Source organism: Thunnus albacares, chromosome 5 (assembly GCF_914725855.1).
Source record: "Thunnus albacares chromosome 5, fThuAlb1.1, whole genome shotgun sequence".
Classification (NCBI taxonomy): domain Eukaryota; kingdom Metazoa; phylum Chordata; class Actinopteri; order Scombriformes; family Scombridae; genus Thunnus; species Thunnus albacares.
The window spans coordinates 35,746,976-35,762,567 of record NC_058110.1 but is presented as its reverse complement, the minus strand read 5'-3'; the positions used below and the strand labels follow the sequence as shown (position 1 = coordinate 35,762,567).

Here is a 15,592-nt window from a genome sequence, read left to right as displayed (position 1 = left end):
TGCTCATGGGGGAATTGTTGGGTCTCTGTATATTAAAGAGTACGGTCTTGACCTGCTCTATGTGAAAAGTGCCTTGAGATGACTTCTGTTGTGATATAGCGCTATATAAATAAAAATTGATTGATAGTTTTAGGATTTAAGGTCATATTTATGCAGAAATATAGAAAATTCTAAAGGGTTCACAAAATTTCAAGCAGCACTGTAAATGTTAGTGTCTCTTAGATATTAACTTTTTTAAAGTGAACACCCTCTTTTAACTGCTTTCACTTTTGGTTGTTGGTCCCTGATCTCAGGGTGGTGCACCGTTGTTATTAATTTACATTAATAACTTTATTGATTTTTTGATCATTCTTAATCATTGCTAATAACAAAAACTGCTCCTACTAAGTTCCAACATTTATATACATATATATACATACATGAGAAATGAGAGGAGGGGAAGGGAAACAGAGACAGGGAAGGTGAGACCAACTTCCAATGAAGTTGGTGTAACTTACAATTGTCAATTAAGTCGATTGAGTGATGAAAATACACCAACTTTAAATGAAGTTAGACCCATATTTCAGGGGTAACCAGTGGAGGGAGATCATTACAGGATCAGCTCTCTTTTTTGTTCTAGTCGAGGCTGTCTGATGCATTTTAGAGAGGAAAGGAACACACTGTTTTTTCTTGCCAAGTCTCGGTTAGAACCAGGAAATCTCTCGCTGACATCTTCTTCCTTTTCTCAACAAAGGCTTCACGGAACAATTTCATGTTGCTCGCTTCAGTTTGTTTGATTTATGATTTGAAAATATATTGGTAACACTGGATTTTACATCCCCATATTTATCATTTATAAGCAGTATAAAGATATTTAATAAATGGTTATAACTCCTGTTGGCACCCAGAAGTGTTAACTGCTGTATAAACAGATGATGAATGACAATATAGTAAAACTCAGTTGTAATAATATAAAATATATCTTCATGGGAGAGGTTATAATAAGTACTGGGCATTAATAAAATGCTCTTATACCTTATAACTATATATTCAATGTTTATATGGTGATCATAAATGTTAAATGGGGTAAAGTGATTATCCTTATCTTCAGTCAGATTCACAGCAGCTTCATCAGGAAACCACTGATCTACATAAATTAATATTAAACTTGTGTTCATAACTGTGAGGCTGTGTGTATGTATTTATTTAATCTTCATTGCTGGATAGCTCCAGGGATATTATACATTATGTAAAGATTTTTGTATTTTGTATTTGTATGAGGTCAATATATTGTGCTGTGAGATGCTGGTGTGTTAACATACTGGAATGTTTGGTTTGTTGGTGTTTAATGTGTCTGAGTAATTCCATAGAGGTCATATAGGTCATATAATGGATTGAAAATAAAATGATTCATTCATTAATGTACCTTTAACAATCATCATCATCACTATGTTGTAAACACAGAAAAAAGGCAAATCAAATTTTACATGAGAGAGAGAGAGAGAGAGGGACGGAGACAGAAGAGACAAAGAGAGGGAGGGTGGGACCAACTTCCAATGAAGTTGATATAACTTATAATTTCCCATGAAGTTAACTGTTAGACCCATATTTCACTGGTAACCAGTGGAGGGAGGTCAGTACAGGGTGATCTCTCTTTTTTTGATCCAGTCAGGATTGTTGCTGCTGCATTTTGAACCACTTTCAGACGAGACAGGAAGGACTGACTCACTCCCAGATAAAGTGAGTTGCAGTAATTGAGACATGAGGTTATAAAAGCATGTAAAACTGTCTCCAGATCGCCAAAAGAAAGAAAAGGTTTTAAGAGAGAGATAGAAAAAGGAAGGAGTGTTAACTTAAAGCATCTACAGCTTCCTGATTGATCAGACAGACATATAGAGGCATTTCTCTGACAGTTTGATGATTTTCTGCATCAGGATCAAACTCAGAATGAATTTCCACCATGTTCTGTTCTTCTGCTTCTTATCAGGTGAGGATTGATTACCTGACTGTGTCTGTAAAACTGCAGCACAAACTGCTTCTGGACATTCATTGTGTTCATTTTAACAAATGTCAGATTTGTATCACACAAGATTTCATGTTGCTGTCATGTTAATTAGTTTTCCTGTCGTTCTCTAAAATATTCTGTTACTAGCTGCTGCTGCAACATCTCTATAATGTAATCTTGTAATTTAACTAAACTAAATGTAATGTAATTTAACAAAACATATGAACCATCCATCCATGAATATTTGTTGCTCATTAATGTGTTTGATATTAGAAAGTATGAAACAAAAACATTGAAAAACAGACGTTACACAGAGACACTGTGACTACAACTGCAGCTACAAGTAGAACAACAGCAACTGCTGTACAGTCAGTGAAAACTTTGCTAATGGCTGCCTCTGTATCATCTCTGCTTCTCTGTGAACTGATGGATTAGCCCTCATTAATCTGCAGTCTGTTTACAGTAAGTCTACAATACACAAAGTATTGATCATCAGTATTCACTGTTCATCTTTCCAACAGCACTGCAGGATGGAAACACTGGACTCGTCAATGCAATACTTGTTTTCACTGGAGCTGAAGGAGGAAGTGGTTCAATACATTGCTATTTGACTTCGTCTGGAAGCACCAAGTTCTTCTGTAAAGGAGAATGTAAAGAAGAAGACATTCTTATTAAAACAGATGATGTCACAGATCAGAGTGGCAGATACAGCATCAAATATAAAGACGGATTTTCTGGAAGAAGAATTGTGATTGTGACCATCACACAGCTGACCAAGTCAGACTCAGGACGGTACAGATGTGGTTTGAGTGGATCTTCGGTCCCAGATGCTTACTGGGACTTTGTCATCACAGTTACAGATGGTGAGTTTCTACTGAAAGTCATAAAACCTGATATATTTACTATGTTCATCCCATTTAATGATTCTGAAGCATAAGAATAAATGAAGTCAGATAGAATCCAATTAAATTGTGGGAAGAATGTGAGACGTTTATGATATATTGACTCAGAGTATCAATGTTGGATGAAATCATTACTCCAGCAGTCAGACTGGTTGAACTGGGCAGCTCCCAGTGTGACTCTGTGGATCTGTGTAAATGTGAAGCAGGAAATATTGTGATCAAACTGCAGCATCTTACAGGAAGTACAGACAGTAACTGTTGATTGTTCATCTTTTCAGAAGCAACGTTGGGTCAAAACACTCATTTCATCCATACAGAAACTGAGGGAGGAAATATGACAAGAGGATGCCTCAATACTGTCTATGGAAGCAGGAAGTTCTTCTGTAAGGATAAATGTAAAAAAGAAGAAGACATCCTGGTTGAAACAGAGGAGAACAGAGCTCAGAATGGCAGATACAGCATTGAATATAGAAAAGGATCTGTATTTGGACTGTATGTGACCATCACACAGCTGAGCAAGTCAGACACAGGACGGTACAGGTGTGGTTACGGCAGAGCTTTGTCTCCAAATTCATCCAACACGTTCCGGATCTTTGTTGTAGATGGTGAGTTTTATATTTAATTTTTGTCCACATTCTGTTCAGTGCATATCAGTTGTTAAATGTTTAAAATGATGAAAACTTGGTGCACTCCTGTAGCCTTCTGGTTGAAACGCATGTCACATAACCACAGTGTCCGCGGTTTGAATCCAGCAGCGGACCTTTGTTGCATGTCACCCCCCCATCTTGCCCCCTTCATTTCCTGTCATATCTACAAAGTCCCTATAATAAAGGCATAAAAGTATCTTTAATAAAAAAATTAAAGAGTGGATGGAGATGACATGACAGAAACAAATATTTTATTTTTCGGGTTACAGTCAGAAGTTGATTTGTGACAACAAGAGGAGTACTGAGGTTGGAAGAGTCATACTAGTTGTCCAACCTGGGACCTTTTCTATATTTCTATTAACATTAGGTAAAATAGAGAAGAACGGTTCCTCAGGTTCCTTAATGTTCAAGACATCATACTCTAAAATGTTTCTAAAGATGAAACTCACAAAAAAAAAAATCAGACATTTGTGCTTTTATGTTTAATGTCAGAAAACCAACCTGTGGATGTTATTTTCTTACTCTTCTGTAATCAAAAAACAAATAAAAATAATTTCTTGTGATTAATAGATGAAATCCACTTCAAATATTCTTAATCATTTACTTCATTAACATATTTAATGCTGCATATTTTCTTGTGTATGTGATGGATGCTGTCAATATGATCTTTCTGTCTAGAGCAGCATCTCATTTCTCTGCATTATTGATTCAGTATCTGATTGTTTCAATGTGTTTTCATTGTTCACGGCTCCAACCACTTCAAAACCAAACCGGACTCTCCGACCCTTTCCAACATCAGTCCCATCAGCCTCCACACCAACAACAACACAGAGTTTAATCTCCAGTTCAGGAAGCTTCACACCTTCATCATCTTTCCCTGAAACCACAGAGCAGTTTACAGGTACAGGACAGTTCATGTCTGTCCATTTGTCCATCATTGTCTCTCTGCAACAAAACGTCCTCTTAAAACAGTCAAATTCAGCATAACAACATTGTCTAATAAGAATAACAAGATGGTCCAACATGTAAAACATTTCACATTCAATTTTACAATAAATTTCTTTTTTATCTTCACACCTAATGTTTAAACACATCCTACGTTTCTAATGATGTAAGATAATTATTAACATGTGATGTCAGCACATGACAAGTCAAGAAACATTCAGACCAAAGACTGAGATGTTTTTTCAACAGGAAGATCTCATTTTTGATAAAGGTTCCCTGTGTAGTTTTCTTGTAAACAAGGTTATATTTATATTCAGTGTTACTCACCAAAACATGCTGAGTGTATCCTTTACGTCCAACACAAATGTTTAAAATGTTTCGTCAATCATAAAATATTTGCAGAGCTGATTATATAAAGTATTTTAAATCTTGCATTGCTTGCGGTCTTCTTCTCTCCTGCTTTTGTTGATGCATTGCTGTGTTTCTGGGCAGGTTCCTGCATCCTGTAGATCAGTGGGATGATGTGAAACCACTGGCAGGATTGTGTATCACGTCAACCACGTGTGCACAATGTAGATCCACACGTAAAAACAAGCTACTTGTGGTCAAGACAAAAGATTCCACTCTTTCAATCTACTACATGTCTCTCTCTCTCTCTTCCTTCCCAGCCGTCTCTGATGTCTCTCGTCCATGTGACTTCTTGCCTCTGGCTATATATGTGGCTGTGATTGTTGTGGTGTTGGCTGTTGTTCTGCTGCTCCTCTACAAATTGAGGAAGAGGAGGAAATCTGGTTTGAACACTAGAGGAACCTCAGACAACAGAAACGTGGAGGTGACTTCCTTTAACTCTGTATATCTCATGTTAACTCTTACTGTTGGCAGATATTTTATTTTTGCAGTTAGGAATAAACAATCTCATGTCTGCAACTACTTCACTAGTATGAACAAAACTATAATTAAATAAAATCATAATTATTGTTAATAGATCTCTGGCCTGTCCAGTTGTTATCACTAAAATATCAGAAAACAATTGTCTAAGAAGAAAACAATATCTGGTCTGTTACCCTGGTTACTGCTATATTAGGTTTGATGTCATTCCTGTTTTATTTTCAGTTATGTGTCACCTATGAGAACCATTCTGTCAGCTATGAGAACCGTCCTCCAGTCTCCACATATGAAGACAACATCTACCAGAGCCTGGATCCAGACAGCAAGGATACGGACCAAACCTACTCTGCACTCACAGAAAACACATGATGATGTTTGGATTTGGATCTGGATTCTGTACTGTGCAGGTTAACATGTGCTGCAAGGTTCCAGTTTGTTCCACTCTTTTTTTTTTAATCGGCAGATATTAACTATAAACATGCTGTTTTTCACCTCTATGCTGATGATACACAACTGATCATGTTTCTTCTTACTTGCTTATTCTGAAATGTTCATTCTGTTACCACAATTGTAGATGTTGTTTGATATTGTTCTTCTACACTTTGAGCCAACTCTGTCTCCTAGAAATTACATTCATATACAACTCACCCAATTGTAACAGCAAATATGTTTTATTAGAAACGTGACGTTACTGAATCACATTTTCTCTCAACATGATGAAAAATTTTTGTTAATTAATGTGTTTAATTTGCAAAAATGTTGATACTGAACGTATGAGTGAAATGTTCAGAGACAATGTACCTAGTCTTTTTTTCCACCAAAATATCTGATGTTGCAGTAAAATCTCAGCTGGTAGAAACTCCAGCAGTATGAAAGTGTTTGTGGTTGTGTTCAGACTCTGGCAGCACTTGGTTCAGGTCAGAGAAAGATCCTGGTCTCTGTTTAATACAGAAAAAAGTCTGCAGTGACTTGAAGCTCAACATGTTTATGAACATTTAAGCCACAGCAGCATCTTTCACTAACCTGAACCAAACCTGAACACACACAGGACTCAGGATGTGAGCCCGGGTCTCTGCTGTCAGAGTCCTGCATCTTGTAGCCCCCCATCCACCCCGACCTCCTCCCTCCCACTGCAGAGACACATAGAAATGTAGCTTCATTAATTTCTGTGAACATCATCCAGGCAGAGATTATGTTTGATAACACAACATTACTGTGAAACGGTTTTGTCGTATATGAAGGTCATTTCTAGAATTCACAAGTCTGATGGCTTCTGGAAAAAAAAAACTTCCTTCTGTTTGTTTTACATGCAGGAGACCTAAAACACATTCCTGATGGCATCAGGTTAAAGTAGTCATGGAGGACATCATGTGTGGGGTTGCTGATAATCTTCTCTGCTTTGTTGAGGACTTGTTCAGTATTAAGATGTAACAGGGATCTTTGTGTTTTGCCAATAATTTTAGAGCTGAGGTTGACAACATGTTGCAATTGATTCTTGTCCTTTTGACAAATGTAAACCAGCAGTTAAAATACTTTCAATAAAAGGATAACTTCAATAAAACGTTGTCAATATTCTCCGATCGATTCTAAAGGAGTTTAGTTTGCAGCTTAGACGCTGCTGAGCCTTTTTCACAATAACATCTGTACTGTCACTAAATCTCAATCTGTCATCAAACACAGTTCCCAAGTATTTGTATATTTGGACGAGTTCAACACTTACTGAAGCCAAGAATGATTGTTGGAACTGTCTGTGTGTTGTGGTGAGATTATCATTTCTTTAGTTTGGGACACATTTAAATCTAAAAAAGATCTCATCTCCTCATCATGATGAATCTGAACCTCTTTAGATAGGAAGTGACTGCTGCTCCAGCAGCAATACTGTAAGAAGGTCTGTCCACCATAGTGAGTTATTTTACAGCCAGTCTGTGTAAAAGTGTCTGACTCTGGTGCCTCCTAGTGGCAGTATTGAAAAAGACACTTAACACACAGAGAGCTTCAACATTTGATTGTCAAATTGTTCTGAAGGCTGCAGCTTCTTAATCTGAGCTGCTACCTTTTCCTGTTTGACATCACATGTTGCATCACATGTTTTCTGGACTGTAATCATTATGTGTCACTTTATAATGTGATATTTATGAGGAGCTTTTTTCAAAAATGGAGCACAGCTTTCAGGCAGAGCATTGAAGTCGGCTTGTTTCAGCTGTTTTCATTATACTTCACAGTGCGGCTGTGACTGAGGAGGTAGAGCAGGTCGTCCACTAATCAGCGGTTAGTGTTCATGTCTGACATTTTCAGAGCTCTAATAAATGCTTATGGTAGGTGTATTTCTTAGGCAAGTAAAGTCTACATAAATATAACCAAACATAAATCTCAAATGTAGCTATTCACATCTTACATTTCTTAATTTACAAAGAAGAAATGTGCAATACATTTTAAAGTCATGAGAAACCTTGAGAAGCAAATTGATGGGAGCAAACACATTCTTTGGTGTGGGAAACAAAGGGTTAAACACCTTCATATAAAATATGTCTCATAGGAGAAGTGATAATGAATACTGAGCATTAATAAAATGCCCTTATACCTTATAACTATATATTCAGTGTTAATATTGTGCTCATGAATGAGGTAAAGTGATTATCCTTATCTCCTGCACAGCGGAGCGTCATGATGACGCAGCCGTGACATCACCGCCCCTTTAAAACTGAACGTGCCCTGAAGCACACACCTTTCCCGTGTCACTGAGCTAGGGGTAACTTCTGTTCCTCTGTGAGTCAGCTGACTGAAGGGGGTACCCCACTCACGTGTTGTCCCCTCATCGAAGACTCCCCTCGCCGGACGAGACGAGACTTCACCCGTGTTCACCGAGAGAGACCGCTGCTGCAACCAGCGTCCTCAAACTCCCTCGAGAAGGAAGAAACTTCTTCACCAAGTCGACTCTGCTGTTCTCTCCGCCACGCCACTGAGAGCCAGCTGCCGTGCTTTTCGCCGACCGTGCGAGAACGGCCACCGTCTGCATCCGAGCCCAGGACAAAGCCGGACATAAAGACGGACTACACACACTCCCTGCTCGCTTTCTGAAGCGACCAAGTAAGAGGCATAAGTCTGGGCAGAGGCAGTGTTAGTTGTGTCTTCCTATCAGCATCAGTTGCTGTTGTTTAGCATTTAGCTCTTAGCTTTTGCTATTGTTTTGTTGTGTTGTTGACGGACCGCCGAGTCCATTTTTCCTGCTTTACTCTTAGGAGTACTTTAAGTTTGCTGCCTGTTTAGTTGTGTTCACCATGCTAGACTGTTTTGTGTTTGTCCCGCTCTGGACTACTGCTGTGTTTGTGCCATCGTGAGTCAGGAAGTAAGTTGCTTTGTCGGTCAGAAACCAGACAACGTGCGTTACAGACTGCCGTCCATATACACGCTGTCTGTGGACAAAGGAACCGCTTCTCTTCCTCTCACGATCACTTTCTCTCCTTCTTCCCTCTCTCTTCTGACTAACACATACACGCGTGCGCACACACACATACACGCACCAACATGGTCAGATAACGTCGGACAAAGCTTTGCTTTGTTTTTCCTTATCCGCCATCAGACACGTGTGTTTTTCACAGAAGTGGGTGAGTGCAAGACGCCATCCACCAGGTGGCGCCGTCTTGCTTCTGTCTAACCAAGACACCGCCATACTTCTGCCATCCGGTTCTCGCGCGACGTGACTTCCTCCCATAGTCACGTCCACGTCGCAGACCGACGATGTCATCACGTCAGGTCCGGTCGCCATCTTGTCACACACACACACGCACGCTCACACACACACACACACGCACGCACACACAAACATGCATTCCCCTGCATGTGTCCAACGCTGTACATAGCTGTTTGTGTTTTGTTTGGTAGGATTAGATTTTAGAATAGTTGTTTATTGAATGAAGCATTTGTTAACTTTGTTAATTTTGCTAAGTTTAATAAAAATAAATAATGACAGAAGTCCTTCTGTCATTATTGTGTGTAATATTGTGAAAAGTGGCTGATTGAAGGAGTCAGAGCTCGAATTCAACCCTTCTTTGTTCACCCTCGAATATTGATATCTCTCAGATATTAACATTCTAGGTGAACTCCCATTTATGAGACTACCTTGTTTGGTTATTGGTCCCGGTTTCTGGGTGGTGCCCCGTATTTGTTTATTCATATTAATAATTCTATTGTCATAATTAGTTAATTATCCTCGATAATTGATAATTATTGCAAATAATCAACTGTGTTCCTCACAGATCCAACAGTTGGTGCCTGAATTATTGATTAAGGTTAACAATATCTTATTTTCATAATTCATAATTATCTATGATAATTATGAATTATTGCTAATAACCAAACACACTACTGCCCGTCCCAACATCATCATCATGTTGTAAACACACAGAGAAACAGTCAAGTCAAATTAATTTATAGAGCACATTCAAAAACAACAGTTGACCAAAGACACAGAAAAATGTAAAAACACAGTTGAAGAATCAAAGCAAAGCCAGATTGATGCAGGTTCGCTTTCAATGATGGCTCAGACGACGAGAAACTTCAGCGTGGTGATTTTTTATTCACACCAAGTTCCCCAAACAAGAGTGGCAAAAATATTTACAGTGCAGGAGTGGAAAAAAACCAATAACAAAAAAAAGTATTTACACGACAGGTTTCACACTGGCAGCTCGTTACCCACATTGTTACTCGGCCACGGCCAAAAACCCAACAACCCTAAATGAGCAGAGCTCCCCTTATATATTCTTAGCCCCTCCCCCGGGCAAACCAATTAACAAATTATAGTGTCCTACGTTCAAATTTGACATCACAACAAACATAAATTCAAAAATCAATGACATACTTTGCATAAAGGAAAAATGGCACTAATCGCCCTTCATATGGCTATGGCCAAATACCCCCAAACCAAAATAAATCATAAAATATCAGTCCATTCAATATTAATGGTATGGTCCACGGTCACATGACCCTCTTAAGGGTGCCACCGAGCGCTATTTATGGTGTGTCCAGGAAGTGCCTCAGTTTGGCCCATGCCCGGAGGCAACCAGAGGCAGCAGCAGCAGGTAAGTGTATATGTGTGTGTGTGTCGCGTCAGCGCCGAGTGTGCACCCTCGAACGCCTAGCGTGAAGAAAAGAGTTCGGACAGTGGGGAAAAGTTTGTGAAAGTGCAAGACCGCGGGACACAAGTGCGGGCCTGCAAGGAACAGTTTGAACTGGAGCATGGCTCCGCAGGAACAGTGGGAGCGCTGCGCGCTGTGCCCTCCCGGCACTGGCGCACTCTCTCCGGCCAAGAGAGAGAGAAACGCACGCCGGTCAGGGCATGACGGAGCGTTCACGGGTGCCCTGTCACACAGATAAATAAAGTAAAGTAAGTAAAGTAAATTCTAATAAATAAAATTAACAATTTTAATATGCTATAAAAAAAAATGAGAGGGACTCAAAAGTGATTCTATAAAGGAGGGTCTGTAGCTGGGATTTAAAAGTGGTGATAGATGGGGAGGATCTGATGGTGAGGGGCAAACTGTTCCACGGTCTGGGAACAGCGATGGAAAAAGCTTTGTCACTTTTGGATTTTGACCAGGAACGTGGAACAGAGAGGAATAACTGATCAGAGGATCTCAGGGGTCTTAATGTAGAATATGGACTGAAGACATTAGAGATTTAGGCTGGTGCCAAACCATTCAGAGCTTAAAATCAGTCCTGTATTTCACTGGTATCCAGTGGAGGGAGGCCAGTGCAGTGGTGATGTGCTCTCTCTGTTTGGTGTCAGTGTTAAAAGCATGAAAAACTGTCTTCAGATTGTCAAAAGCAAAAAAGGGTTATTACTCTGTAGTTACGGTGTAATCTTTTTTCATTAATGGTGTACCAGTACAGTACGTACATATATGTAGGCACAGGAGAACAAGATGTGATGTCATTAAAATGTTGAATGCTGGCTTTTGTTTTCGTCTAGCATTATGGCTCCTCAAGGTGCAAGCTTACCCTTTTTTCAGCTCTGTGCACAGTCTCTTTCATCACAAGAAATAAATATATAACTACAGTTACAACATGAGGTATGAATCATAACGCATATATATGGTTCATATGCTCTTCTAACTGCAAACTGTGTAGTTAATTTAGTTTGTTCTTCCATGTTTTGAGGAAAGTAAAATTCAAACAACCTGTTTTCACATTGTCCTCTGTAGTTACAGAGTAATTTATGTTGGTTATTCACCCCTTGTTATGCGTAGTTACAGGGTAAGTACAGTGTATGTGGGCTCAGCTTTTGAAATATAGGATATTATGTAAATTATACAGGTATATGCATCAACAACATATAGAATGTCCATATTGGGATCCAAATTTTGTCCTCTGTAGTTACAGAGTAAGTTATGTTGGTTATTCACCCCTTGTTACACGTAGTTACAGGGTAAGTACAGTGTATGTGGGCTGTAATCTAAAGCACTGTTAGTTCTCCTCTTGTTACATTAAGTTACAGGGTAACTACAGGGTATGCGGCCTCAGCTTTTGTAATATAGCATATTATGTAAATTATACAACTATATGTATCAACAACATATAGAATGTCCATATTGGGATTCCAATTTTGTCCTCTGTAGTTACAAAGTTGTGTAGGTTGTTCACCCCTTCTTACATGTAGTTACAGGGTAACTACAAGGTATGTGGGCTCAGCTTTTGAAATATAGGATATTATGTAAATTATATAGGTATATGCATCAACAACATATAGAATGTCCATATTGTGATCCCAATTTTGTCCTCTGTAGTTACAGAGTAAGTTATGTTGGTTATTCAACCCTTGTTACGTGTAGTTACAGGGTAAGTACAGGGTATGTGGGCTCAGCTTTTGAAATATAGGATTTTATGTAAATTATACAGGTATATGCAACAACAACATATAGAATGTCCATATTGGGATCCAAATTTTGTCCTCTGTAGTTACAGAGTAAGTTATGTTGGTTATTCACACCTTGTTACGCGTAGTTACAGGGTAAGGACAGTGTATGTGGGCTGTAATCTAAAGCACTGTTAGTTCTCCCCTTGTTACATTTAGTTACAGGGTAACTACAGGGTATGCGGGCCCAGCTTTCGTAATATAGCATATTATGTAAACTATACAACTATATGTATCAACAACATATGGAATGTCCATATTGGGATTCCAATTTTGTCCTCTGTAGTTACAGAGTAAGTTATGTTGGTTATTCACCCCTTGTTACGCGTAGTTACAGGGTAAGTACAGTGTATGTGGGCTGTAATCTAAAGCACTGTTAGTTCTCCCCTTGTTACATTTAGTTACAGGGTAACTACAGGGTGTGCAGGCTCAGCTTTTGTAATATAGCATATTATGTAAACTATACAATGCATGAACAACATATAGAATGTCCATATTGGGATCCCAATTTTGTCCTCTGTAGTTACAAAGTAAGTTATGTTGGTTATTCAACCCTTGTTACGTGTAGTTACAGGGTAAGTACAGGGTATGTGGGCTCAGCTTTTGAAATATAGGATTTTATGTAAATTATACAGGTATATGCATCAACAACATATAGAATGTCCATATTGGGATCCAAATTTTGTCCTCTGTAGTTACAGAGTAAGTTATGTTGGTTATTCACCCCTTGTTACACGTAGTTACAGGGTAAGGACAGTGTATGTGGGCTGTAATCTAAAGCACTGTTAGTTCTCCCCTTGTTACATTTAGTTACAGGGTAACTACAGGGTATGCAGGCTCAGCTTTTGTAATATAGCATATTATGTAAACTATACAACTATATGTATCAAAAACATATAGAATGTCCATATTGGGATCCCAATTTTGTCCTCTGTAGTTACAAAGTAAGTTATGTTGGTTATTCAACCCTTGTTACGTGTAGTTACAGGGTAAGTACAGTGTATGTGGGCTGTAATCTAAAGCACTGTTAGTTCTCCCCTCGTTACATTTAGTTACAGGGTAACTACAGGGTATGCAGGCTCAGTTTTTGTAATATAGCATATTATGTAAACTATACAACTATATGTATCAAAAACATATAGAATGTCCATATTGGGATTCCAATTTTGTCCTCTGTAGTTACAGAGTAAATTATGTAGGTTATTCACCCCTTGTTACGCGTAGTTACAGGGTAAGTACAGTGTATGTGGGCTGTAATCTAAAGCACTGTTAGTTCTCCCCTTCTTACATGTAGTTACAGGGTAACTACAAGGTATGTGGGCTCAGCTTTTGTAATATAGCATATTATGTAAACTATACAGGCCGGGGTAATGCCATCTAGAGTAGCTTTATCATTAGATAATGTGTTTCTAAGGTGTTTAGGGCCAAGCATAATAACTTCACTTTTGTCTGTTTGATTTATGATTTGAAAATATATTGGTAACACCGGATTTTACGTCCCCATATTTATCATTTATAAGCAGTATATAGACATTTAGTAAATGGTTATAACTCCTGTTGGCACCCAGAAGTGTTAACTGTTTCTAAGGTGTTTAGGGCCAAGCACAATAACTTCACTTTTGTCTGAGTTTAGTAGCAGAAAATTGCAGGTCATCCAGGTCTTAATGTCCTCAAAGCATGCTTGGAGTCTAGTTAACTGGTTGGATTCATCTTACTTCATTGATAAATATAATTGGGTATCATCTGCAAAACAATGAAAATGTATGGAGTGTTTCTTAATAATATTACCTAAAGGTAACAAATATAAGCTGAATAGTATTGGTCCTAGTACAGAACCTTGTGGAGCTCCATGTCTAATGCCTGGGACATAGCCTGCGTGAGCAGCATATGTGAATCACGGAACTTGCTTTTCATTTTGGCGCCCATGTTAACAGATTAGAGCAGCCACACAGCCCACATGAGCCATATGTTTCACGTGCGGCTCACTATAGTTTCAATGTCTGTATTTGTAGAATATGTCACAGACATGAAGTGTCATCACTGCGGGTCAGCCTGCGTGGTGCATGCTGGGGAAGGAAGCCTCTCTGGTGGAGAACTCCAGCACAGGAAGTTGGTGACACACGGAGCTTCTTTTCTTGACTCATATCGCTCTCTGTGATATTAGTTCAAACTGGGGCTCCTGCCTGTTGTTTCACTTGCTTCCCTGCAGAGATTTGGTGTTGTTACTTTTGTTATTTTTGGTCAGTTTCTGTAAAACACCCAGTTCAGATTTGACCAACCAGTGTATAAAATGGGCAAAAAGACAACAGACCGTGTAGTTAAAAAAAAAAATCCCAATATTTTATTAAATAGCTGCTAATAAATAAATAGAGGTAAAACGAGACCAAAGCCGGGGGGGCTAAGTCAGTTAGACAAGAGGGAATAGGATGCCTGTGGTTGGGTGTGCTCAACCTATTCCTGCGTGTGGTGAAGCACAGAGAAGCACTTCAAAACTACATCAAATCCAACCATTAAAGTCTGCATCTACACACAAAAGAAGACAAACAAAGTGACTGACTCTAGTGTGTGTGGCTGGTTAAGTAATTGCAGATTGGAGGTCACACCCAAGCACACCTGTATACCATCAGCCCATAACCATGCAATTCACCCCACCACATGTGAAGACCACACCCACAGGACACACAATAGGTGCTAAACAATAATAGTGTCAATCACTGCATTCAAAATCAGGCCGATACAGGTCCACCCTGTTACATGTCCCTACGGACAGTTTGGAGGTTTCATCTCTGTTGCTGGTCCACTACACTGGCTGCTGGCTTCATAACCTTGCAAAGCAGTGAAAGTAAACTTTTTTTAGTTCTAGTATGTTCAAAATAAATAATGCAAAATAATAAAAACGATAGGAAAATAACAAATTAATGCATGTTTAATTTAAATACGGCACTCTTAACATATGATTTAGTGTGAAAATAAATGAAATGACATAACAAGACGGATAGCAGACAATAACTGAAAAGCTAATTCTTCACCCTGCACTATTTCCACTGAATGGGTGCTCTACTCATACACAGCAAGCTAGTCAACATTATGGCCAATATTTACATACAAATCACAAGCGCTCACTTCTCAAACTCGCACCAAAGTGTAATCTTAATTAACACAATAGTTGAACAGACTGACAAGATGAGTGTTTTTAGTCCAGATATTATAGGATACCATATTCAGATATAGTGGACCCATGAACATTGACTGTAGCCACTGCAAGAGAGGCCTTTAGTTTCCAAAACGTTTTTTCTTGCCAAGTCTCATTAAGAGC

The 15,592-nt window shown here is 38.9% G+C and overlaps 3 protein-coding genes across 4 annotated transcripts in view; 2 read left to right on the top strand and 1 right to left on the bottom strand.

The window, feature by feature from the left end:
* The window catches only part of LOC122981768 (polymeric immunoglobulin receptor-like), a 724,120-nt gene that overhangs the window by 156,628 nt on the left and 551,900 nt on the right, over positions 1–15,592 (bottom strand). The window lies entirely within an intron of this gene.
* The window catches only part of LOC122981723, a 930,226-nt gene that overhangs the window by 506,915 nt on the left and 407,719 nt on the right, over positions 1–15,592 (top strand). The gene's annotated exons all lie outside the window — the stretch shown is intronic.
* Positions 1–15,592, top strand: part of LOC122981752 — a 72,827-nt gene that overhangs the window by 17,725 nt on the left and 39,510 nt on the right. For both annotated transcript variants that reach the window (XM_044350488.1, XM_044350487.1), the window contains exon 5: positions 2,506–2,847. In XM_044350488.1, the coding sequence (XP_044206423.1) occupies positions 2,506–2,847 (342 nt within the window). The remainder of the gene's footprint in view (positions 1–2,505; positions 2,848–15,592) is intronic.